Raw genomic sequence first — 25,075 nt, forward strand, 5'->3', positions numbered from 1 at the left:
GACGCATTTAGCTAATTGATTTGGTAAGCCTTGACCTAGACCGGAAGGTTGGAATGGGTAAGACATGCAGTGAAAATTAGGATGCTTTAGTGAGGGCGGAAGCTAAGCTAATAGTGTTTTAGGGTGAATTGAGACCGGAAGGAGATATTCGTTGCCCCTTAGACCGATACAAGTGACCGATCTGTGACCGATATGTGACCTTAGCTGCAATTATCTGACATTCATTGATGACATGGCAATCCTATCTCTCTCTCTCTCTTTATCTTCTTCCGACCCTTACTTTTATTAGTTTTGTTAAATGACTCAAACCCCAAAATTGTGACCGTACACAGACTAAATTGACAAGTAGATAGTGACCGCCTCCCTGTGGAGATCGACCCTACTTACCGCTGACTTCTATTAGTAGTAATTAGGTTTTTTTTTTTGGTACTAAACGACGGTATCAGAAAAATTTGGAGGCGAGTGCGTTCAAGATTAATGTCGACGCGGGTGTTATCGAGGGTATGGGTACGGGATAGGGGGGTCATTTGTCGTGGCGAGAAAGGCAATGTTGAGTGGGGGTATACAGAGCAACGTATCGTGGAGATGGAGCCTAGCGAAGCAGAGGCAGATGCGGTATTGTCAGGTATTAAGGAAGGTTTGAAGAGAGGTATCAAGCGAGTAGTAGTGGAAAGTGATTGTCAAGCTGTTATCGAGATGCTGCGGAGTCGTAAGAAGGGGCGTAGTGATTTTCATCTTATAGTTAATGATATTTTATTGTTATGTAATAGTTTTGAGTCAATTTCGTGGTCTTTCGTTAGTCGAAAATTCAATAGAGTCGCTCATAGCGTAATGTTTAAACCTTGGTTTATAGGTCATAGAGATTGGGCAAAGTGTCTAACTCCGCACATTATGAGTCTTGTAGCTACTTATTTGAGTAATTGCAAGTAATTCCCGATATGGGACTTTAAAAAAAAAAGATGAGTTATACAATGTACGACCGACTTGTTTAAATTTAAATAATTTTATCGTCCAAATTTAACACAAGATAATCATACACGTGGAGGATAAGCAAAAGATATTACAATCTACTCGTATAATATTTTAGGTGTCATTTGGTTGCCTTTGTAAATCATGGGAATTGCAAAATCTCATGAATTACAAAAGATGGAGAGTGTTTGGTTGCCAATTTTTTGGCAAAATGTAGGCATTCATTATTCCTTGGAGTTTTGAATGCCTACATAATGGGGGAATTGAACAACCTACATCCCCCTAGGTAGTTGGCAACTCCTTGGAATTCAACTCCAACATCCGTAACCAAACGAATATTCCGAATTCATGTGAATTTATCTACAGGAAAATAATTCACGTGAATTGGATTTTCCGGTGTTAGTTTAATTCCTGGATCTTCCATGTTCTATACCAATCCTTGAACCTTTGACCTATTAAACTATTGTATGAAGGCTAGCTAACCGGCACAAGGAAGGTTGGTTACAATCTATAATATTACAAACAAGTCACTAAAGAGTTTTAATTTTAACTTGCAGTTGATAACTATAAAAAGGCTTATTATCTGAGTATATTTTATAAGCTTAAAAAATGTTGATATAATTTATTCAAATGTGAAAACATGAATGAAAACGCCTATTATAATCCCTTAATATAATATCACACTACTACACATACCTTGCATTAATGACACTTTTCTATTGATGCTTTTATAAAGTGTGGACCCGTAAATAACCCTCCAATTTTTTTTTTTTTGGAAAACCGCCATATCTATGTTAAATTAGATGGCGTAATTTCTAAATTCACTAAAATAATCCCCCGCTAACTCACGCGCACCGCCACTACTCATCATTCCATCTTCAAAATAGAACAAACCCTAAGCTTCAAATTTCTGGGTTTCATCAGCAAATTTCCGTTCAATCACCGGCAAAGAAGATTCACGCTGCCAATCAATTCTAATTCTTCACCTCACAAAGACGATACAATCTGCTTATTGCATATCATAGGTACGGTTTTCTCATTCGTTTTCAATCGTTGTATGTTATTGATGGTAATTTTAATTGCTTTATAATCGATTTATGGGCGTTCTTCTTAATTTTGAACATCAAGAAATATTATTATGTTATTGCTTAGGGTCTGGTCAATGTTTGTTAAGGTCATAATTCAGGTCATTGATCAGTCATTGATCAGTCATAAATAGTAAGTTATAACCGGGTTGGGGTTATAGGCGTTCTTTCTAATTCAGGTCATTGATCAGTCATGAATAATAAGTTTTTGATTCAAAGTAGTAGTTTCGGGTCTGGTCATTGTTTGTTAGGGTCTGCTTAGGGTCACCCTTTTCAGCTTTGGATAGGGTCAATTCGGATTAGGCTCTGAAAAAGTATTACCATGAGGCCATATCATTGTAGACAGAATCAATATACTACTTGTATATCCAAGAGAGGAATTTACCACCTCTGAAATAGTTCAGTGACTCAAGACACCAGAACGATTCTCTCATAAAATCCTAACTAAGCTTCTAAGAATATTATCATCAAAATTCACCCAAATACCAAGATATTATTTGATATGGCCAATATCATTTGCGGTACATATAGTACATATCTCACAGTAAATAATTTCTTCAATGAAAAGACATGCTAAACAAGCTGATTACTTGGGAGTACAGAGAAGTGGAGAGCAAATAAGCTCATATGATCCTGACATTGATTATCAATAGAGCATACCGGTGAGCACGAACATTCATCAATTATAATATTCACCATTCGTTATGTATGTTTTGAGGTTGAATACAGAGATACTAAAGATGAGCCTATATGAAACATTGAAGTTACAACATCTTCCAAGGAACCAGCACCATTAAAAGCATAGTTTCCTATAGACCTCCCTCCATAATCCATGAACTCTCCTTGCTTAATTTTCACCGCCATGTCCAATCCCGAATTCTGGACACTGACTGACTATATTGGTTTCCATTTCAGATAGATCAGTGCTTGATAAGATTCAGATAGTTGCTGCTCGGGACTATTTAGACACTTGGTATGTATCAATCTTTTCTCTTCTTTTCAATTTTTCTCTCCAAATGTTTGTTTTTGTTCAGATCATGCGATTTATGCTTGGTTTTAATTTCATTTCTGCTCATATTTTCATTTTTTTAGGTGTTTAATGTCACGATTTTATGATTAATTGTGGTGTTATGATAGTGACGATGATTTATTTGATTAGTTTGTTAATTTTGGGTATTAGAGATAGTTCTTGCCTTAGGTAGGGTTTAACGATTTTAGTTTGCATATGTGGTGTTGATTGATAACTGAGACTTGAGATAGCATTTGTGGTGTTGCTTGATAATCGAAGGGTGGAACTATTGTTTTAAAATAAACACTGTTTCATGTGCCCTTGCTATTTCTAGATGTCCCTTTGTGTGTTCTAAACATTACCTGAAACTTGGTCCGTTGTAGACCATGTGGTGATAGTATTTGAGGATAATCCAAGGGCTATTCAGGTTTACCTATGTACAAAACTAAGAACTAAATTTAAAGTGTATTTAAATAATCACATTACCTTTCGGTCAGATGGCCATCTGCAAACTTAAATAACTAAAGAACATAATGCTACAATACTTCAGTAATGATCCAGCTTTTTTCCATTTCAGATGCAGATGACAGGTTCCCCTACCCAAGTTGTAATACCCTTCCGCCCACTATTATTGCAGATTACCAGCTGCCTTGACTTCCACCCCTAAAAAAATACACCCTTGTTGGTGAGGATAGAAATTATGTGGTACTGCTGTACAATTTGCTGTACACTTTGCCTTGTAGGAGGGAAATGGAAGGATCAATTTTTCCTCCCTTTCCTTCCAAACCCCTATCCAAACAAGGCCTTAGTTATTATTGCTTATGTAGACATGACTTAAAGGTGGTGATAAAAAAACCTAGGTTCATGTTTCGCTGGGTAAATAGATGTATAACTGTATCCTCTTAATTGACCACAAATCGACAATGGCCTGAATATATGTGATCCGTGTGATCCAATTTTTTTTTGGACATTGGTCTTTCAAATGTGTATGTTATGTTTAGAGGAAAAGAATTTAGCTAATGCTTTTGATAATAAGAGAAGTGATATACCCTTCAATATTAGCTTCTCTTTGTTCATGGACTTTTCGCTGTGTTTCATTCAGAAAGCGTTTAATGTAAGACATTAGGACTTAGTAGTTCAGTGTGAAAGGTTGTTAGGAGTTAATTGTGAATAGTGATTAGGAGTTTTATTTTGTACGACTTATCTTTTGTGGAGTAAGTTTATGATACTAAGACCATTAGAGTGATTAGGAGTTTTATTTTGTATGACCCGAGAGTGCTGAATGGAGAGGGAGTATCTGTACTGGGGTATTCCACTTGAGTCTGACTTCTTGATCATATAATGAGCAGGTTGAGTTTTTCAATCTCTCATCATGTCACACATTATCAGACTTGCTGCACTTTCAAAATTCATACATATCAGTAATTCTAATCGCAAGTGTCAGTATAGCAATTGCTCTCACTTATTTTTGACCTTGTCAGTATAGAAAAAGATGACGCAAATTATACACTAAGACTATCTTACACCCTAAGATTGTTCATATGGCTTCAACCAAAGTTTGGTTCAGAGAATAATTTTTGGGTTTTCTACGATGTTCCCTCCGATTTTTTTTTTTTTACTTTCTACCATATACCCCGCTTTTTTGCGAATCATCCGGTATACCACTAAACTTAATTAATAGCTCCAAAATGTGACTTAAGCTAAGTTTAACGTCAAACTCCGTTAACTTGTTGTTTTGCTCAAACTCTTACCTACTCAGTTTACATCTTCTTCTTCCGTTTTTTTACTGATTCTTCCTTCCTTTTCCCCAATATTTTGCTTATTAGTTCTCCTTGCTAGCTTTTTTACCATATTTCCGGCATGAGAAATTTTAGTAATTTTTTTTTCTTTTATAAGTGTGAACATCCAATTTATGAATCACTTTTTTTTCTTTGAAGTCTGACCCTCCAATATTTTATTAGTAATAACTTTTTACATTTTGAATCTCAAGTGTGCTGTTGATTGCTCGCAAAATTTAGGGTTGCGATTCGTAGTTTTTGATTCATCTGTTTTTTGATATCGGGTACCACAAATAAAATAATTCTTTCCTCTTCTCTTCTCGTCTCTTCTCTTCTTTTGTTTAGTTTCCTATTGGAGTTTTTATTGTTTGTGATCAACTTCGATGATTCTCGTTTTAAGTCTATTTTCTCTAGTTAATTAAGCCATGTTCACTTCTTTATCTACTTAAACATACAATGAGTATTAAAATACTTAAAACGTTATAATTTTTACAGTTTCATGATTAGTCGTTATTTATCTTGTACTCTTGGGACATTATCAAATGTTTTTTTTTCTACAACGAGTATTAAAATACTATACATGTTTAATCAATATGGGCGTGTCTGGTTTTTTTGTTTGTGTAGACATGGATACAAGTTAGATTACATTGCCAAATGACCATTCGAACTACATAGATGGTTGTTTGAAATTTATTGCGATAGTTAAAGAAAGTCTTACAGAAGGAAAAACAAAGTGTCCTTGTAAAAATTGCAAATTAAGTTATTGGTTGCCGCTTAGTGAAGTAGAGGGGCATATTTTGTTCAAAGGCTTTTATCAAAAGTATACAAATTGGATTTGGCATGGTAAAGGGGATGTTCTTGATCATATAACTAGTGTTGATGTTGGTAGCACTAGTAAAGGATCATTTGTAGGTCGTGATGATATGAGTGGTCTATTCGATGCAGCTAATTTGGTTAACGTTTCACACTTTTCTAAAGGAATTAATGATGAACTTCCTCACTCACAGTCACACATGAAAAATAGCGATATTGATGATCTATCTATGGGATGTAGTCATAATGATGATTCAGATCATGAGTATGGCTCTGATAAGTTATATGGTGATAAATCTCATAATGAATCTAATAAACCATCAAAAGGAAACAACATTGAGGAAGAGGCAAAGTATAAAAGATTGTTTGAGGCCGCAAATGAAGAACTTTATGAAGGATGTCAAACTTTCTTAAAATTGTCCTTTATTTTACACTTGGTTCATATTAAGTGTATGTTTCATTGGTCTAATGATTTATTCAATAAATTAATTGAAATTCTACTCGAAGCATTTCCCCAAATCAGAGAATTCACATCATCTTATTACGAGGGGAAAAAGTTAATTAATAACTTTGGCCTTGGATATGAAAAAATTCATGCATGTCCAAGTAACTGCATGCTGTATTGGGGGGAATTTTCCGAAAAGGAGGAGTGTCATGTTTGCCACACATCAGGATGGAAAACAAGTAATGGTGAAGGTAAAGCAAAGAAAGGTGAAGGAGCTAAGGTGATGAGATATTATCCCCTCATTCCTAGGCTTCAAAGAATATACAACTCACCAAAAACAGCAGAAGACATGAGATGGCATCATAAAGATCGTGTAAAAGATGGAAAACTAAGACACCCGGCAGATGCTTTAGCTTGGGAATAATTTGATTCTCGTTATCCTGAATTTGCATCTAATCCTCGCAGTGTTAGGTTAGCACTAGCTACTGATGGGTTTAATCCATATCGTTTGATGAATACTACGTACAACACATGGCCAGTTATTCTAATACCCTACAACTTGCCACCTTGGTTGTGCATGAAACCATCGTCATTTATATTGTCATGCATAATTCCTGGAAAATCCAGTCCTGGTATTGATATCGATGTGTTTTTGCAGCCCCTACTTTATGAATTAGAATTGTTATGGAATGATGTTGATGCTTTTGATGCTTATGAGGGGAAAGAATTTAAATTACGAGCATGTTTACATAGCACTATTAATGATTTTCCTGCTTATGCCATGTTATCGGGATGGAGTACAATAGGCTATGATGTTTGTCCTTGTTGCACTCATTCAGCAAACTCTGGTAGGTTTGGGGGTAAGATTTCTTATGTTGGACATATGCAATGGTTAGATGAGGACCATAATTATCGCTCTCAAGGAAGTTTGTTTGATGGGACTATAGAGTATGGTAGTGCTCCAATTTGTGCTACTGGGTATGATATTTTGAGACAAAAAGAAGGGATTGATTATATTTATGGCAAGTCTAAAAAACGTCGAAAGAGGAAAAATAGAGCTAGAAAAGTAGGCGAGTCAACAAATGTCCTCATTAACAGTGACGATGACAATACTGATAATTTATGGAACAAAAAGAGTGTGTTTTTCAAGTTGCCTTACTAGGAGCACAATCCTCTAAGATATAATTTAGATGTTATGCACATTGAGAAGAATGTGTGTGACAATATATTAGGTACACTATTGGATATGGATAAGAGTAGAGATGATGAGAATGCTTGAAAGGATCTTGAGAAGTTGGGTGTAAAGAGGCATATTTGGCTTAAAGATTTGCCTAATGGGGGAAAATACATGCCTCCAGCTTCCTACTCTATGTCCAGCGAGGAAAAAGACAGATTTTTAAAAGTCTTGCAAAAAGTTAGAGTTCCGGATGGGTACGGGTCAAACATTTCTAGATGCGTGAATATGAAACAACGAAGACTAACTAATCTTAAGAGCCATGACAATAATGTTTTATTGCAAGATATCCTACCCATAGCATTAAGAGCATCCAAGTCCACAAAAATTATCGACTTGCTTGGGGACTTGTCTTCTTTTTTCAAATCTTTGTGTTCTCCAACTCTTGATTACAACGAGTTAAATGCTCTTCAATCAAAAATTATCCTTGTACTCTGTCAAATGGAAATCGAGTTTTTGCCAACCTTTTTCACTATCATGGTTCATTTGTTAATACACTTAGTAGAGGAGGTGAAGTTTAGTGGACCTGTCCAGTATAGATGGATGTATGCGATAGAAAGGTACATATCTAAAAACCTGGACTGTTGTTTAGCTAGTTATTTTTCAATATAATACTCAATAATAATTCATTTTTCCAAAGGTATTTAGCTCATTTGAAATCATATATGAGAAACAAATCCCAACCAGAGGGATCGATTGCTGAGGGGTACATATTGGAGGAGACTATTACGTTTTGTTCAAGATATCTTGAAGGTGTTGAGACCATCTATAACAGATATAAGAGAAATGATGATGTTATTCAAGACATGGATTGCTACCTGTACCAATCTGGTGGTAGAGTGATTGGAGTGATAGAAAAAGTACGCTTAGATGACAAAAGCTTAAAACAAGAACACAGCTATGTTTTGCTTCATTCGAATGAGATGAAAGTGGTCCTTGAGTAAGTATATATTAGTATGATTTCTTCTGTCGGGCATTACTCAGTTTTTAACATGTCTCTTAAGTACAATGTTTTTCATTGATTGAAGTGAATTTCTTTTTGAAAAGCAGCACGAGAATAACCTTACTTCTACCCCAAGTGAGGAAAATGATTGGATTATCAATGAATTCTCAGATTGGCTTCAAATTCAGGTTTTCTCCTTATATTTCAGAAATTTTTTAAAACAGTCAGCAGTTTATGAAAATAATTGTTAAATCATTGTTTCTTAACGTTCTTAGGTTCAAAACTTAGATACTAGTACCAAAGAAGGACAATTAAGAAAAGCTTTGGCCGGCGGCTTAACTAAAAATGGTAAAAGAATGACCGGGTACATGATCAATGGGTACAAATTTCAAATAGTGGATCGCGAGCTACATAGAAAAACGCAGAATTCTGGGATAATGGTTGAAACCGATGGACATATATATTATGGAAAGCTTAAAGGAATTTACGAGTTAGATTAATTTGGAAAGTACAAAGTTGTAATGTTTCGTTGTGATTGGGTAAACATACACAAAGGGATAAAATCATATCCAGATAAGAGTGTGTGTGTGTAAACTTTTCTAAGCTGATGCACACAGGCGGAAATTTATCTGATGATCCCTTTGTTTTCTCATCACAGGCAAAGCAAGTCTTTTATGTTGAAGATGAGATGCATAAAGGCTGGCTGCATGTAATAAGGACTAAGCCTAGAGATTTGATTGAAACTGGCGAGATTTTGTTGTAAGTAAAATAATTTCGTGCTGCAAGTTGTATTTTTAGGATGACATTGTTTTAGGCATTTTCTTTATCCTAATAATGCTGATGACATTTCTTATAGAGGCTGCTAGTTTTGGTTTATATTATACTACATATGCATTCATTTATATTTTCGCGCTTCATAGACGTATATTTTCAATTAACTGTAATTAATTTATGTTAATGTGTACTGATATTTTTTTTATTGTTTTAGGATAAGAAAGGTCACTTGATTAATGATGAGTTATCGAAGCAAAAGAACACGGGCTCAGATAACGATGAAGGAGGTTGAAGTGCAAAAACTGAAAAAATTAAATACTCAAGCGGTTGCATTGTCTTCCGAAATTGCATCTGATGGAGGTGATTAAAGATGGGGACCATTTCATCCTCCAAATGATGGAGCATCATACCTTGGTACTGACAAACATTTGAAAACTTTTACCCCTGATCAAAAAAATGCCCAACATCCTGTTACCGAGCTATCACCTCATAAAAAAACTCACCTGATCTCACCAATTCAAGCCACTACATCTAGAAGGATAGCTGTACAACAACCACAAAATTTCCAATCTAAAACCACCACTTGTTCGCCTTCTAATGCTACGGAACAAGCAGGTACTGCTGCTACAAAATTAAATCCTATTTGGAAAGAATCTTCAATTAGACCATCAATGGGACACACTACTATTCCTCCTCAAACCAATCATTTGAAGTTCAAATCTTCATCGCCCTTTGCTTCTAATCGCCTGCACACCTCTGCTACATCAAGCTCATCGGCACAAGTTTTAGCCGCTACACAAGCCCCTACTACACAACCTCCTATTTCGCCTCATACCAATCATTTGAAGTCCAAATCTTCATTGCCCTTTCCTACTAATCGTCCGCACACTACCAACATCTCATCTGCTACACCATCAGCTCCATCAACTCAAGTTTATAGTGTAACCACTACACAGGCTGCTAGTACACAGGCTACTATTTGGTTGTGGAGCCAGTAGTAGTCTAGCCTTAGAAAATATGAAGAAGGTCGTGGATGATGTGACCAAGGAAAATAAAGAGCTAAAAACCAAGTGCGATGAGAGTAATGGACTGTTGAAAAAAATGACGACACAATTTGCTCAAATACTGGACCTCTTTAGTACTGGAAAAGCTATGACTGAAGTTATAGACATGGCAAAATCAGTCTTGAACATGAACATGGGCAGTACACAGGTATGCGTAATTTTTTTTACTTCTCCTTATATTTTTTTTTTGCCATGGCCGAGAGCCTTGCTTTGTTTATTAGTGGGAATGTCGCTTAATATCTGGAATTCACCCTACTCGCTACTCATTCCCGACGTATTTTGGTGTTGATGAATCCCTCATTGAATTGGGCTTGGTGAATTGGGCTTGGTGAATCCCTCATTAAATCTGCATTCATGTGTAATTTTGCTTCTTTTGTTGATAGCTTGGTCATAATGCAATTTAGAAGGTGCTTTTCCCCTGAATCAGTGACTTAGGGTAGAATGCCGGTGCTTTTCCCCTCCTACAATATAATGTGACTGAAACTGGGCAGTTGGATTGGGTTTTCAGTTGCAGCAGTTGCATTGGGTTCTTGACTTCAGGTAGTATACTAGCATAACAATACATCCCACTATTCCAGTGTTCGAACATGAAGGTTTGTGTCGGTCTGCATACGGCTGACAGTAACTGCACAATGCTACTTATCTACTTGCCTTTCAGTTAGTATCTCACTTTCATTTCATCAAAAAATTTCAAATATTTTATGTAATCGTGGGCAACAAGTGAAAGACTTTTTATAAGTCAAGAAGATTGGTTTTTCTTCCTTATTCCCAACAGTTTACGCAAAAGAATTGTTCAAGTAGCCGAATTATATAATGCTCAAGTTGGGATAGAATCATCAGACATACAACCTCCCCACTAAGTTTTATATTCTTCCAGGAATGAGACTGCCTTGAGAATGTCTTATAACAGACCTCTTTACCGTCAAGTTTTAACTAAAATATATTCGGAAATTTTATAAAAATCAACTAGTGTATATTTTTTTAACTCGCCATCTATTATCTTATTAGAATGTTTTATAATGCATAGTGATGATACAAGGTAGAAAATTCTCAACACCTAGGAAGAAATTACTTTGTAATAGTCTTCCGATGTTATCAGAATGGAAAGATTCATGACGTTAATTTTCACTATGCACATTTAGCCTTTTAGTGTAAATGCCGCTTAATGTGTGGAATTCACCCTCCTCGCTACTCATTCCTGACCAAAATAAATGCTGTGAGTAGGTCATGTTTCTTCTCCATTGAGTTTCGCGGTTTGCTTGTGCCTCGTGGGTGCTGTTTGTGTTGTAATTGGCTGGAGTTTGTGCTCCCACTCTAACTTATATCTATTATTGGGAGTTCTAACGATATTTAGTTAATTGTCCTGTAATCAAGTTTTTCTTGCGGTATAATTTTCCGAGATTGTGATTGTTTTTGTGCTTTATTGAGCTGAATCTGAATATTGTTTAGTAGTCTCATCCCCTCGCTAATTTTCTCTCTTCTTACCTTTCGATGGGTAATTCTATTCAGCACAATTTTGAAACATTTTTGTGAAGTGTATATGTACTAATCAAATATATTCATATAAATTATATTTTCTTTGCCCGTTATAGGTTTCAGATTCATCAGATGGTGATGATGCCCCTTCAAATGTTGATTGATGATGCGCCTTCATATGTTGATTGAAGTCTCTTTGACATTACGCCTAAATAATTGAAGCCCCTACCACATTCAAACCATACTCAGTGTCCTTGTCTAGCTAGTTACGTAGCATTTTTTACGATTTTTTGAACTTTTACTATCTTCCGGATCCCTTTTGATATTTTTGATTTTGTCGTACTATAAATTACGTACTAGTTTATATTAGTTATATTGTCAATGCTAGCTAGCTATAGTATTTGTGATGGAGATGGTATATGTATCAAACGTATGATTATTTATAAAAGTACGTGGGTACGTTATTAATTATATACGGAGTATATTGCATTATGTTTTTTTTTATGATTTTGTAATGATAACTAGTAGTACTATATTATTTATAAGTGTATTTAATTAATCTCAACGTACAATTTTATCAGAAATCAAAAAGCCGAAATTATACCGTGACAAGAAGAAGTGTCAATATATAAATAGTTGACGCCTAATTTCGTCTCATCGAGTGACACATAAAACCATCAATAGTCGCTGAAGACGCTTAAAAATGTCAAATTTGTCGACAATTAAAAGCGTCAATAGTCCATGAAGACGTTTAAAAGCGTCAAGTTTGTTGACAAACAAAACGTCAATAACCACCAAAGACGCTTAAAAGCGTCAATTTTGTTTACAATTAAAAGCGTCAGTAGTCCATGAAGACGTTTAAAAGCGTCACATTTGTTGACAAATAAAAGCGTCAATAGTCCATCAAGACGCTAAAAAGCGTCATAACTATTTACTAAAAAAGCGTCAAAAAATAACGACGGCCCAATAATTGACGCTTTTATAAAGCGTCGATAAAAAAACCGACGCTTTAAAGCGTCGAAAAAACGCCTGAAAAAGCGTCACCAATGCAAGGTCTGTGTAGTAATGCATTACAATCCCTAAAAACTGCATTTAATGTATTATACAACTGGTTGAATATACAACTTATATTATTCAATGTAGTTGAACTTTTATACAGAGTTTTTTTGCAAAAGATTTATCATTTCAATCAAAAGAGAGAAATTACAATACATTTGCAAGACTATCCACTAGCAATTAGGCTACTAACAAAGGTAACACACCAGTTGCTAAGAGCAAATGCTTGCTACTATACGTTTATAGTCAGGAAGAGAGTGCCATAAGAACATCCTGACAGAAACCAGGTACTTAATTTTCTGAACAAGCCCCCTATACGGCTGTTTTGTCCCTTGAAAAATGCGCCTATTTCTTTCAGCCCAAAGTTGATGAACTGCAGCCACCAGAGAGACCATAAACCACACATGTCTCCAATGCTTTACTCCATAAGAGCTTCTATAGAGCATTTCCTCCATAAGACCTTTCCCATGCCGAAGAATGCCCATCCAATGCAACAAAGCTTGCCAAATAGCTCGAGAGAAAGGACAATGGAAAAACAAATGGTCACAAGTCTCTAAATTGGTTTCACAAAGCACACATCTTCTAACATGGCAAATGCCCCTTCTGTGCAGATTATCAAGTGTAGCAAGCTGATTCTGCACAGCGAAGGAGCAAATGATCTTATGACTAGGAGAAATGCTGGAATGGGTAAGAGAACAGGTCCAGGGCCCAGCAGCAGGAGCATTCCTCAGGAAAAGATAGGCATGATGTAAAGACATCTTGCCTGCAGCAGACCAGCTATGCATCAAAGTTTGAGCATTAAAAATGCTACCAGCTCTGCTGAGTAATAAATCTCTAGCAATGAGGATAGCTTTAAAACTATAAGGGAAGTAAATTTTGGATTGAATGTGCCAAATATCAGAGCCCTTGAAAGTATAATGCTGCACCCAGTGAGCCCAAAGCCCTGAATGATTCTGAGCAAGCAAATAGACCCATCTGCTCAGGAGGGAAATATTCCAAACTTCAAGATCTTTAATATTGAAGCCCCCAGTAGAAAGAGGAGAGGAGATGTCCTTCCAACTTTTAAAAACATGCCTTCTTTCACCACAATGAATACCCCAGAAAAAGTCCTTACAGAGTTTGGAAATCTTCTTAGTAATATGCCTTGGAAGGGAAACACTAGAGCACCAGAAAGTAGTCAGGCCAAGGACAACAGAATTAAGGAGCTGAACTTTCCCAGCATAAGAAAGGAGATGAGCAGACCAGTGGGTGACAGCTTTTTGAACAGCTATAACAAGGGGGTCAAACATTGCAGTAGAAAGCCTAACAGTATTGAGAGGCAAACCAAGATACCTGAAAGGGAAAGAACCCTTAGTAAAACCAGTAGTGTTAAGAATCTTTTCCTGCGGATAAGGAGGGACCCTACCAAAATAGACATTAGTTTTATCAGGATTAGCAAATAGTCCAGAGACTTGAGCAAACTCATGTAAAGCATCAGAGACAGCTGCAACAGAAGGCAAATCTCCACGGGTGAAGATCATGAGATCATCAGCAAAAATTAGGTGAGTGAGGTTCAGAGCATGACATTTAGGATGGTGAGAAACATGAGGATGTTGACAAAGATTTCTAAGGTATTTGGAGAGAACTTCCATACCCAAAACAAAAAGAGAGGGGGACAATGGATCCCCTTGTCTTAATCCAAGCTAGCCAAAGAACTACCCAGTAACATCACCATTTATCTTAAGAGAATAGCCAGGGCTACTAATGCATTCCATCACCCAATCAGTAAACAGTTGAGGGAAACCCATCAATTTCATAGAACAAGCCAGAAAATCCCAATTTAAGGAGTCAAAAGCTTTCCTAATGTCAACTTTGACCAGGCATCTAGGAGAAACGACTTTTATACAGAGTTGTCGAGCTTTATTAACAAAATTATCGAGTTATGGTACAAAGTTATTGAATTTAACAAAATAATTATTAAACTCAATAACTTCGTAAAATAGCTCAATAACTTGTAAAATAGCTCAACAGCTTTGTGTAAGAACTCAACAACTTTGAGGCGGTTGTACAATATTAGTATACAACTGGTTGTAGGATAGTATTTGTGTAAAAATTGTGTGTGGTTAGTTTTTCTATCCACTATATGATACTCTTTCAATCCCTTACGTTTTTTATTGGATCCATTTATATTTTGGGAGGATTTACGGATAGTGTCGTTTTAAGTTAAACTTGTTGTTATGTTTATAGTTAAGTATAAAGTTACAGACATATATGCGATGTGTCTAATACGAAGCAAAATCTAATGAAATAGTACTTCCTTCGTTCATTTAGATTCCATATGTTTGTTTAATATATGAGCGATGTATATTAATGAAACTTATGAAATCTAAGTGAACGGAAGAAGTAAGTATTTATTTTTCCGATAAGTTATTAATTAGCCAGCAATCCTATTTTTAACCCGGTTTATATGAATCGCGTACAATTCATATAGTCATATAGATATGTCAACATCTTAGTTGAAGAAATGAAAAAACAATAGGATATTCTACAGTGTATACTCCAATTTTTAAGTTTTCTAGGTTGTACCCTTACATTTTAATATTATACATTATATCCCTAAATTTCTTACTTATTTCTCCATCACGACCTCGGTTAACTTTATCACTATCAATAATCCGTATTTTGACATTTATTCTGACTCATTAATATCGTATCACCATTCTACGTGAAAAGCATTAGAAATCACTTTTAATAAGCACAACTTCCTATTAAAAACCTTAATTATGATTCAGGAAATAAGAATGGAGATTTGATAAATTTTTAGTTTGATTCGTATACTATTTGGTGGGTTAATGGGTAATTCAGCGAATTAATAAGTAAATGAGTAGACTATCGAGTAATTGGAATATTAAAGAAACGATTTAATAGGTTAATTAAGAAACTAACACATCAAAGACAATAAATAGGGGCTTGGTATAGACTAATGTATAGAGTTCAGGGGTACACCATTAAATATAAAAAATGTAGGGATACACCATAGAAAATCGAAAAACTTGAGGGTATAACGTAGAATATACTAAAAACAATTAATGAAATATGAATTCTTATTTAAAACGGGTGTATCCGTCTTAAATTTATGACAAATCAAGTAGTAAGGATAAGAATGTATAGCGAAAAACAAAAAATAGGGTGGTATTTAACCCATTTTATTGTTAAGACAAATATCTCCGTCTTAAGAGAGATAACCATAAATAAAAAGATCACATGTCAATCCATATGGAGGAAAAGCGAAATATCAAATACGAATTAAACGGTATGAGCATGCTGAAGTAGATATCCAAATTATTCAAGAAGTAGTTTATTTGTTATATGAAATGTATCTTTTATATTAGGAGTTTTTTTGGTAACCACTCCCAGCTATAAATATTTTTTTTTTTTTTTGGAATTACTCCCTACTTAAAAAAACCTTTTAAAAGTGCTATCTTAATATTTACTTTGATTAAAACTTGCGACAAAAATCCATTCTCAAGTACCCATTTTTCGAGAAAAAAGATGCTTGTTTGCGACAGTCTTTGCCGAGGTCGTTGGATGGTCAAACGATAACCAAAATACGAGTTCTTGGATGTTTTGGAATCCTAAGACTGCAAATTTCATACTAACCTAAAAAACTATCCAAAACCTTAGGAAATCGTGCCCAAATTAGATCCACAAAACACCACGAAACTGCCCATGTTTTCACGAAAACAGAGTGCAAGACCAGGCCCTATTCGTGACCATTTTTATACCATTTAGGATCACCTCGTAACACCCCTATTTCAACATTCACAAAATTTTCAGTCTGAGGTTTCCAAAACATCCAAGAACTCTTATTTTGGTTATCGTTTGACCATCAACGACCTCAGCAAAGACCGTCGCAAACAAGCATCCTTTTCATACCTGAGAATGGATTTTTGTAGCAAGTTTTAATGAAAGTAAATATTAAAGTAGTAGTTTTTAATGTTTTTTTAAGTAGGGAGAGATTACAAAAAAAATGTTTATAACTGAGAGTAGTTAACAAAAATCCTTTATATTATTGCAGAATTTTTTGAAAAATTATTAAAGATTATTGAAAGATTCCTTTTCATAGTTGTGGATTGGAAAAGGAAAAGGAAATGGGCTAAAGTGTGTTATGCATGTAAAAAGGAAAATGGGCTAAAATGATGCCCAAGCTCAGAATAGTTAGGCGGGAAAAGCAACATGTGACAGTAATTGTGGGATTGCTACGTGTTTAGTGGTTCTTATATTATACTTTTATATAGATAGATTTCTCATATATATCATAAAATATAGTAATGTGAGATCTTTTTTAAATCGTCTTAATAAGTACATAAACAATATTAATTTTTTATAATTTCTAATCTTATCTTTATTAATTCAGAAGACAATGCTCAATCCAGGACGTGCCACCTCATTAATTCAGCTTTTTTTTTTTTTTTTGAAATTCATGTTATGGTGGGAGCCGTTAGCGTGCAAAGGAGTATATTTTTTCAGAATTTCACCAATACAAATATCCTACAAATTCTGTCGTAGAACAAATACTATGAAATAATACTATGAAATAATTTTATACATTCCGAATAAATGAAATTAATGGCATATAAGCGGTATGAATTACAAATCGGAATAAATTAAAATAATACTATGAAATAATTTTATGCATTCTGAATAATTTGATAAAACTATATTTATACATATTCAATAAATTTACTGACAACGAGTCCAAAGCGATAATAGCCCAAGCTTTACACTTTGATTTTATTTGTATACAAATTATTAATTTTATTTTAACAATTCAAAATTTTATGATAAATACGGCATCTTTGAATTTGTTAGTTAAAAATAAGAAATATTTAATTATCAAAACAAAATACGAAGTATTATTTATCGATTCATGTACTTCATTATATATGGGCTTAATAGCACACACTAATTTCACCAATAAATCATATAAGCTTTGACATTCTGATGTTACACTAAGCTGTGTTAAAGTAGATTATTAAATTATATTTCTTTATTCGGGGTGTAAAGTTTTTTATGTATGGAAATTTTATTTACAATAGTATATTACGTTATTTCCTCTTAAACCATTGCATTTGAACACGTATTTGAAACAAGTGTAAACATTAATTATGTAGATCGCTGATTTAGACCAACTAGATAATTACAATAGAAATGCAAAATAAAAATAAAAATAAAAATCATTCAAAATCATTAATACCGGCCCAAATACATACTCGTGCAATTAAACCCTGGTTTAAAACTAGTAATATGTAAATAAAGATATGAACAAAACGAAATATACGTTGACAAATATGAAAAAGTAAACGTAAAGAAATGAGAAAGGTGGGAGTACAATTTTTAGACACCCCTCTACTAATGTCAGCAAGTCATATTTTTGTCTCCGTTTTCAAACAAACGGACTGCGAAGTGCGAACAAGTTTACTGATATTTAGTTAACCATATTAGTAAATGGGTTGGTAATTGGGATTTGGGTGTTTAAAACGGGCCATCCATCAATGGGCTAATCAAACATGGGCTTGGCGAGTTATGTTTAAGGTAGCAACTAGCAAGGGAGGGAATGACAAATTATATCCTACAAGTCTACAACCAGAAGTAGAGAGCAAGATACTCTTATAAAAATAAAAAATAAAAATAAAACTTAACCACCCGCTACTATACTTATAAATTATGTTTCTTCTCCTTTTTCAAAATACTCAATTGATAAAGTTTAAAATCCTAAAAATTCATCAAATTCATAGATATTTATAATTTCTAGACAAATTTATCAACTTGATATTTCATAATCATCAAACTAAACCACCATATTATCTTATATCTAAAGTCAAAGTGAATATAATAATGTTATAGGGTGGCTATCATACTATATAACACATATTCGTCAAAATGTCAAATTATACTATGATATTCACTAAACTCAAATGAATATGATATTATCATATGGTGCATACCACACTATAGAATCCATATTCATCATATTATATTATTATATTCACTAAACTTGAAGTGAATATAATATTATCATATGGTGAATATCATATTACATAACACATAGTCATCAAATTATAGGCTAAACTACCAAATTGGTAAAAAAAAAAGTAGATAGTGTTAGATAAATTGGTAAAAAAAGTAGTTTGTTGGACAAATTGGTTAAAAAAAAGTAGCACATTAGATAAATTGGTTAAAAAAGGGTGATTAAGTGATATTTAGGCCAAAATAAATAAATAATACGGAGTATTAATTATCTTTTATTAATGAACAATGGGTAACTAATACAAGTATATATCAGATCAAGTCACGTCGAACCATTTCGGATTTATTTGGGTCATTTTTTTTATCCATTATTATCATGTTTTTTTTGAGGGAATGGTTAATTTACAACAATAAACATTTGTGTCGGTCATATTTGTTCGGATCCATTTGAGTAACTGTTAATGATTGGATCCTCAGTTCGGGAGTCGCGTCAGTTTGATTAGATCCCTCTGATCGAGTCAATTCAGTCGATTTGGGTCAATTTTACCCGATTTAGGTTGAATAAAACCTACTTATTGCCAATGTTGACTGAGCAATTTAGAATATAAATAATCCGTCTAAATGAAAAAAAATAGTATCGGTTTGAAAATGGGGCAAATCAAATTACAATATTTTCTTTATTAGTCTCTAGCTGATATAAATTTTGAGTAGAAAAAATAAGTAACGATATTTAATATTATTTTTATAGTCTTTAGTTAATATCAAACTAATTAGCCCGACTCGAAAGACAAGATCTTAGTTGACACGACACCCGAACTGTGGATCAAAGAATAACTTGTAACGCGAATTGATATTCAACCATATGACTCGACACAAATGTTTATCGTTGTAAAATAACCATTGCCCCTATGTAGATACCCAGTATCCGCACCTTTTAAAAAACACCCGATGATGATCGGACTACAACGTGTTTTTGATCAGCGTGCGTGGATTGGCTATATATGAGACAGTTTAATGCATTACTTGGATATAAAAAAATAAATTCAAAAGTGGTTTTCTAAATTCTTTGGATTTAAAAGAACACTATTTAGAGTTAAAACTGACTTCGGACCCAAAACCGACTAACAAACCCGCAACCCGAGTTAACCTGAGTCAACCTGAGTCTTAAACATCAGAACTTATTTCATAAATGGTTTTATCACGTTATTTTCATTAAAATAACACTATTTAGAGTTAAAATCGACTCCGGTCCCAAAACTGACTCAAAATTCAAATCCCGACTCAACACGGGTCAAACCTGAGTCATGCACATAAAAAACAAATCCCAAATAATACCCAAAAGCAAGCTTACATGGCTAAGCAAACATAAATCACAACAAACAAAATATTGGACAAAACAAAGAAAAAATCCAAACTTGAAAAGGACAGGACATCCTTGTCCCTCAGCGTGGCTCGCTCCCCTTCTAGGCTTCTGCTTAGCCACTACGCAAAATCAACTGATTTACCATCCTACATTTCTCTATAAATACTCCCCATGTGCACCTCTTTAGTTTACGCGAGAGTCCGACCCCTCACTTCTCCCTTAAATTTCTAGACCTCGACTTCCGAAGTCAAAAATCGACATGTGTTTCGGACCTACCGATCTGAAACACAAGCTTTACACATTTTATTTGGTACCGTTGCCGTTGCATATGTTTTCAAGCAACATATTTTCAACATATTTTCAAAACAAAATTCTTTTTTAAGGCACTCTTTTAAACTTATTTTGATACCGAGTAGTTGCATAACGAGAAAACCGTATCAATAGTCGTCTACCTTGCAAACATCATAACATGTAAGTTTGAGTTTGTAAATATACCACTTATTTCATATATTTATTGTTTTCATGACATAAATAACATGAAGAATGCATAAAAAAATCCCTTTTAAAGGTATTCATCTTGACCATATCATATGTCATCCTTGGCTAACATATATGCCATGTCGATTAATTCGAGTACGGTGACGAAATGGTGAGCATACAAAATTTATGCTTTTATATGTAAACTATTCATGTCAAGCTTGTAAATTCGAATCCGATGCGGAATGTTACCAATATAATGGTAAATACTCCAAGTCATGCAAACCATATTCAAAAGATTAGCACAAACGCGGTCTTAACGACCTTTTCAACAAAGCGGTTTTTAATAACCTTTTAAAACGGTTTTGACAAACTTTTGCAAACCTAGAAGGCTCACTTGGATCGTCATATTGCAGGCGCCCCAATGAGCTCTCTGTTTTCTAACTCTTACAAACCTGAGGAAGGCCATTGGCCACGCCAATAGGCTCGCGCTCTAATTGGACTGCCTGGTACTGTTCTGTTTCATTTAAGCATTTGTATAGAACGATCCCGATTACCGGTTGAACCCGAATGCTTATGGATTAGATTGACGAGTTTATATTTTACACTTTATCATACAAACACACTTTTCCAAACAAATGGATCGTGCTAAGCACCATAACCTAACTCGGTAAATGGATGTTTAATTTTCTTTTTTGCTTGCAAATCAACTTAAATCCAACTCGACATCAATTACTTGATACTTGGATAAACAACCGACTTAGAAAACTTTCACATGTTTGGTTAAACTAATGGATGCGCTGTAACATCTCACTTGGTGGATTGTGTTGGTATTGGATTTGCTAGTGAGCGGTATGGAAGTAAAACAAAGTTGGCGTCACTGATGTTGTTTGTATTCGATAGTTATGGAGTTAGGTGGGCTATTCTATGGTTGATGCTATGTTGTGAGCTGCGTTGTGAAGGTAGGCGTTGTTGAGTGAGTTAGTGTCAAGGTTGGAGGATGAGAGCTGAGTGGTGTTGGTGGGCGGAGTGGTATGAGTGCATGCCATGTAGGTATGGGTGTGAACTTCGAGAACGAAGTTCTTTGTTATGGAGGGAAGACTGTAATACCATAGGTTTCTGAGTATATGGAACTCGATCGAGTGGGGGATACTCGACCAAGTGGGTCATCGGGTGTTGGAGTTTTGCTTCTGGAGTGTTCGCACACAACCGCGTTTTTTGGTACTCGGTCAAGTATGGCGTACTCAGTCGAGTATGGCAGGTACTCGACCGAGTTCCCGGTACAGTTACGTTAATTTCCACGGTTGGTTAAGGTGATTAGAGAAGTATTAATAACGTGTAATCAGTTTCTAAAATCATTTTTCACAAACCTAATATACGTTTCATTCTTCTCTAATCATCCTCATCATCTCCTAAGCCTAGATTGATCAATTAAGGGTTTTTGCATCTCGTTTCCGTGTCGATAGCCTGGGTAAGTCTTTAGAATTTCTTATTTCAGTTTATGGTTGTTATTTACAGATGATACAAACCCTAATTTGGGTTAGATTGGGGTTAGTGACTGATTGTGTTGGTTGTGATTAGTATTTTTTTATTGTCATTGTTGTAGGTGACGAGGTGGTATTTGTTGTGCATTTGTATGATTGGTTGCAGTGTAGCGGATTGCGAAAAGGTAGGTTTTCCCTACTCATTCGGTTGTATAATTGATTATAAGATGTGATTGTGGTTGATTGTTTGGTATTGTTATCATTGTGATTAAGATTGTACTGCTGATTGGATATTGTTAATAGACCATTTTTGGAAGATGGTTCGAACCCCATGTTCGCCTCTTGTGGCTCTCGTCACAAGGGGGATGTGCACATTAATGATCTGGGTTCACTCATTGCGATGAGCGGGGATTAGGTGGGCAAGGTTGCGGTCTCCCACTGGTGGTGTGGGTTTTCCATTGCGATGGGAACCCGACAGGGCTACACATTTCGGTGTGTAGTCGGTTACTGGTTACTATTGGAGTTTGGAGGACGCTTACTACAGTTTAGATTGGATGGTATATTCGAATGTGTATCTGTGACCCCGTTTATTATTTTGGTTATGCAGTTGACTGACCCCGTTTATTATTTTCAAAACTGTGGTGACCCATTCGGGGATGCTGAGCAGTTGGTTTAGCAGGTATTCGATGTGAATGTTGTTGGAGTAAGTGTCCTCAACAATAGTGCGATCACATTATTAAATCTCGTAATAAGAATACGCAAGGGATCATACAATTATATAGTGAACTGATCAACATTAATTAGTAGTGATTGGCTAAGTAGAGTTTGACATTACTGTCGTTTGACGGTGGTGATCAGTTGATCCCTTAAGGTCACACCTATAGGACAATTCCCTTAATATATTAATTAATTAATTGTATGACGATACAGATTAATTAATTCCTTAAAATTGAACAATTTATTTTATGAGTAAGTGTAAGTATCTTATTGTAATTTGATTAAATAAGATTCATTTTAGTAATTAAAAGATTTTATTACTAAAATTGATTATTGTTTATGAAACAATTAAAAAAAGAATGATTGATTAATTATAATTGCAAAATGTTGTGAATTATATTTATATGACCCATTTTAAATACTTGTAATCATGTATTACTAGTTAATTGTCACATGAAATTAATTTGTTATAAAATGATATTTAAGGGGTTAAATATGAATTTGAATACATATGGGCATGGTGTGTGACACATGACCTACCTATTTACATTTGACAAAACACAAACTTAAAATGGAGTCCATTTTATCTATAGAGGCCGAAAAAAATGGGATGGTTAATGAGTTAGTGGATGGTTTATTTTAAATGTAAAATAAACATCATGATTACCCTACATTACTAGCCATGCAAACCTAGTTTTATGGGTAAGACAAAGGCCATGCTTTGGCCCCTTTTCCTCTCCTCTACCCGGCCTCCCTTGGCCAAAAAAATTAGAGCTTGGCTCTTATTATTTCAATCTAATCTCATGCATAATTACAACTTACCTTTTTCTCCTCCATCTCTCTAAAATTATTTCAGACATAAAATTTGCTCATTCATATATTACATATAACATTACCAGAAGTAGTAACAAAAATATAGAATATATTTTAAGTATTACTACTAGTATAATCTAGTTAATTATATTAGTATTATTAAGGGGTTTTTGTCTTGGGTGCCCATTTCGTGCCTTTCTCAATGTAAGGAATCCGTTTTTCTTATTCTTTTGTTATGCATGCACTAGATCTTCAATGACTAAGTTAATATGTTAATTAGATCACTATTAGAAATGTCTAATAATAGGTATATGAACCTAACAATTGGTATCAGAGCATATGATGTTGCATGCATAATCGATTTACGGTTTTTTCGAGTTATAAGTAACTTAAATAAAACTAATAATTTGTGATTTATTAGATAATGTCACGAAATCATATTGAATGTTATATATTCTACTCCTAAAATGTATTTATGTCATTTTGATGATTTATGGTATTTTATTGCTTATTTTAATGATTTTTAGTGATTTTATTACATTTTAATTGGTAAAATGGTATTTAAAATACTAAAAATAGTTAGACTTAGTTTCTGACCTTGAAATTTTTATATGACCTCATGATGCGTGTATTTTATATAAGGTTTTTACCTCATTTTTACACGCATTTCTATACTATTTATGTAGCATCTAGCTACGAATACCCCCGAATGGTCTACTTTGGTTTGTCTTGTGTAAATTACTGGTACGGACCAGAAAGGAGCAAAACCGAGCCTAAACTTGTCCCATCTGCATGCATTTGTGCAGAATAAGGAATCAGAGCTTGGAAACCATCACTTGAAGACACTTGAGCTGACTTCAGAAGGCGCCAAGGAGTCCTATGAGCTAATATAGCTCGATCGACTAACTATTTAGTCGATCAAATGCTTTATCCATCGAAGATTCACTCGATCGAGCCGTTCTGATGCCCGATCGATAGGGCTGATACAAGAAGTACTCGATCGAACCCCATTTCTGTTCGATCGAGAGGAATTGGTGGATATGTCCTCGATCGAGTGGTTTCATTCCACTCGATCGAGAGGTTTTACCTTGTATGCGTGTTTTTACCTTATTTCGAGTTGGGCTTTGTAATTAGGATTTAAGCTAGGTTAAGTAGTACGTGATACGGCTTCTTCATGATCTCTCAGACCTCGAGATTCTCTTCTCTCTCTCGACTCTCGACTCTCTCATACTCTTACTCTAGAACTTTTGCTTGGACCTAAAACTTGTAATCGGTACCATCACTCTTTCTTTATTCTTAATTATTCATTGCTCTTTCATTATTTCTCTCTTTACCTTCAATTGTTATTATAAATCTTTCATTGCTTTGTTATTATGTTGAATTTCTCTTGCTTATGTGTGATTGTTGCTACCCCGATGATTATGCATAGCTAAATTCCCTTGCTAAGACATAGGGGAGCCATGATTCTAAGGGAATGGTAAATTGAATTATTAGGTTTATTGCTAGTTTAATCTATGTTGTTAATCGCTGATATTAATTGTTCTTGTCTAATTGAGTCGACGCAAT

At 34.7% G+C, this 25,075-nt stretch overlaps 1 protein-coding gene across 1 annotated transcript; it reads right to left on the reverse strand.

Annotated features, from left to right (window-relative positions):
* Positions 1-12,858: 12,858 nt before the first annotated feature.
* LOC141632770 (uncharacterized) lies at positions 12,859-14,277 on the reverse strand. The gene has a single exon (XM_074445283.1). The coding sequence runs from the start codon at positions 14,275-14,277 to the stop codon at positions 12,859-12,861; it is 1,419 nt and encodes a 472-aa protein (XP_074301384.1).
* Positions 14,278-25,075: the final 10,798 nt, after the last annotated feature.

This window comes from Silene latifolia, chromosome Y (assembly GCF_048544455.1).
Source record: "Silene latifolia isolate original U9 population chromosome Y, ASM4854445v1, whole genome shotgun sequence".
In the NCBI taxonomy this organism is placed as follows: Eukaryota; Viridiplantae; Streptophyta; class Magnoliopsida; order Caryophyllales; family Caryophyllaceae; genus Silene; species Silene latifolia.

Bases quoted from the DNA above. Each gene is read 5' to 3' on its own strand.
- LOC141632770 (XM_074445283.1), bottom strand. From the start codon at position 14,277: ATGGAAGTTCTCTCCAAATACCTTAGAAATCTTTGTCAACATCCTCAT.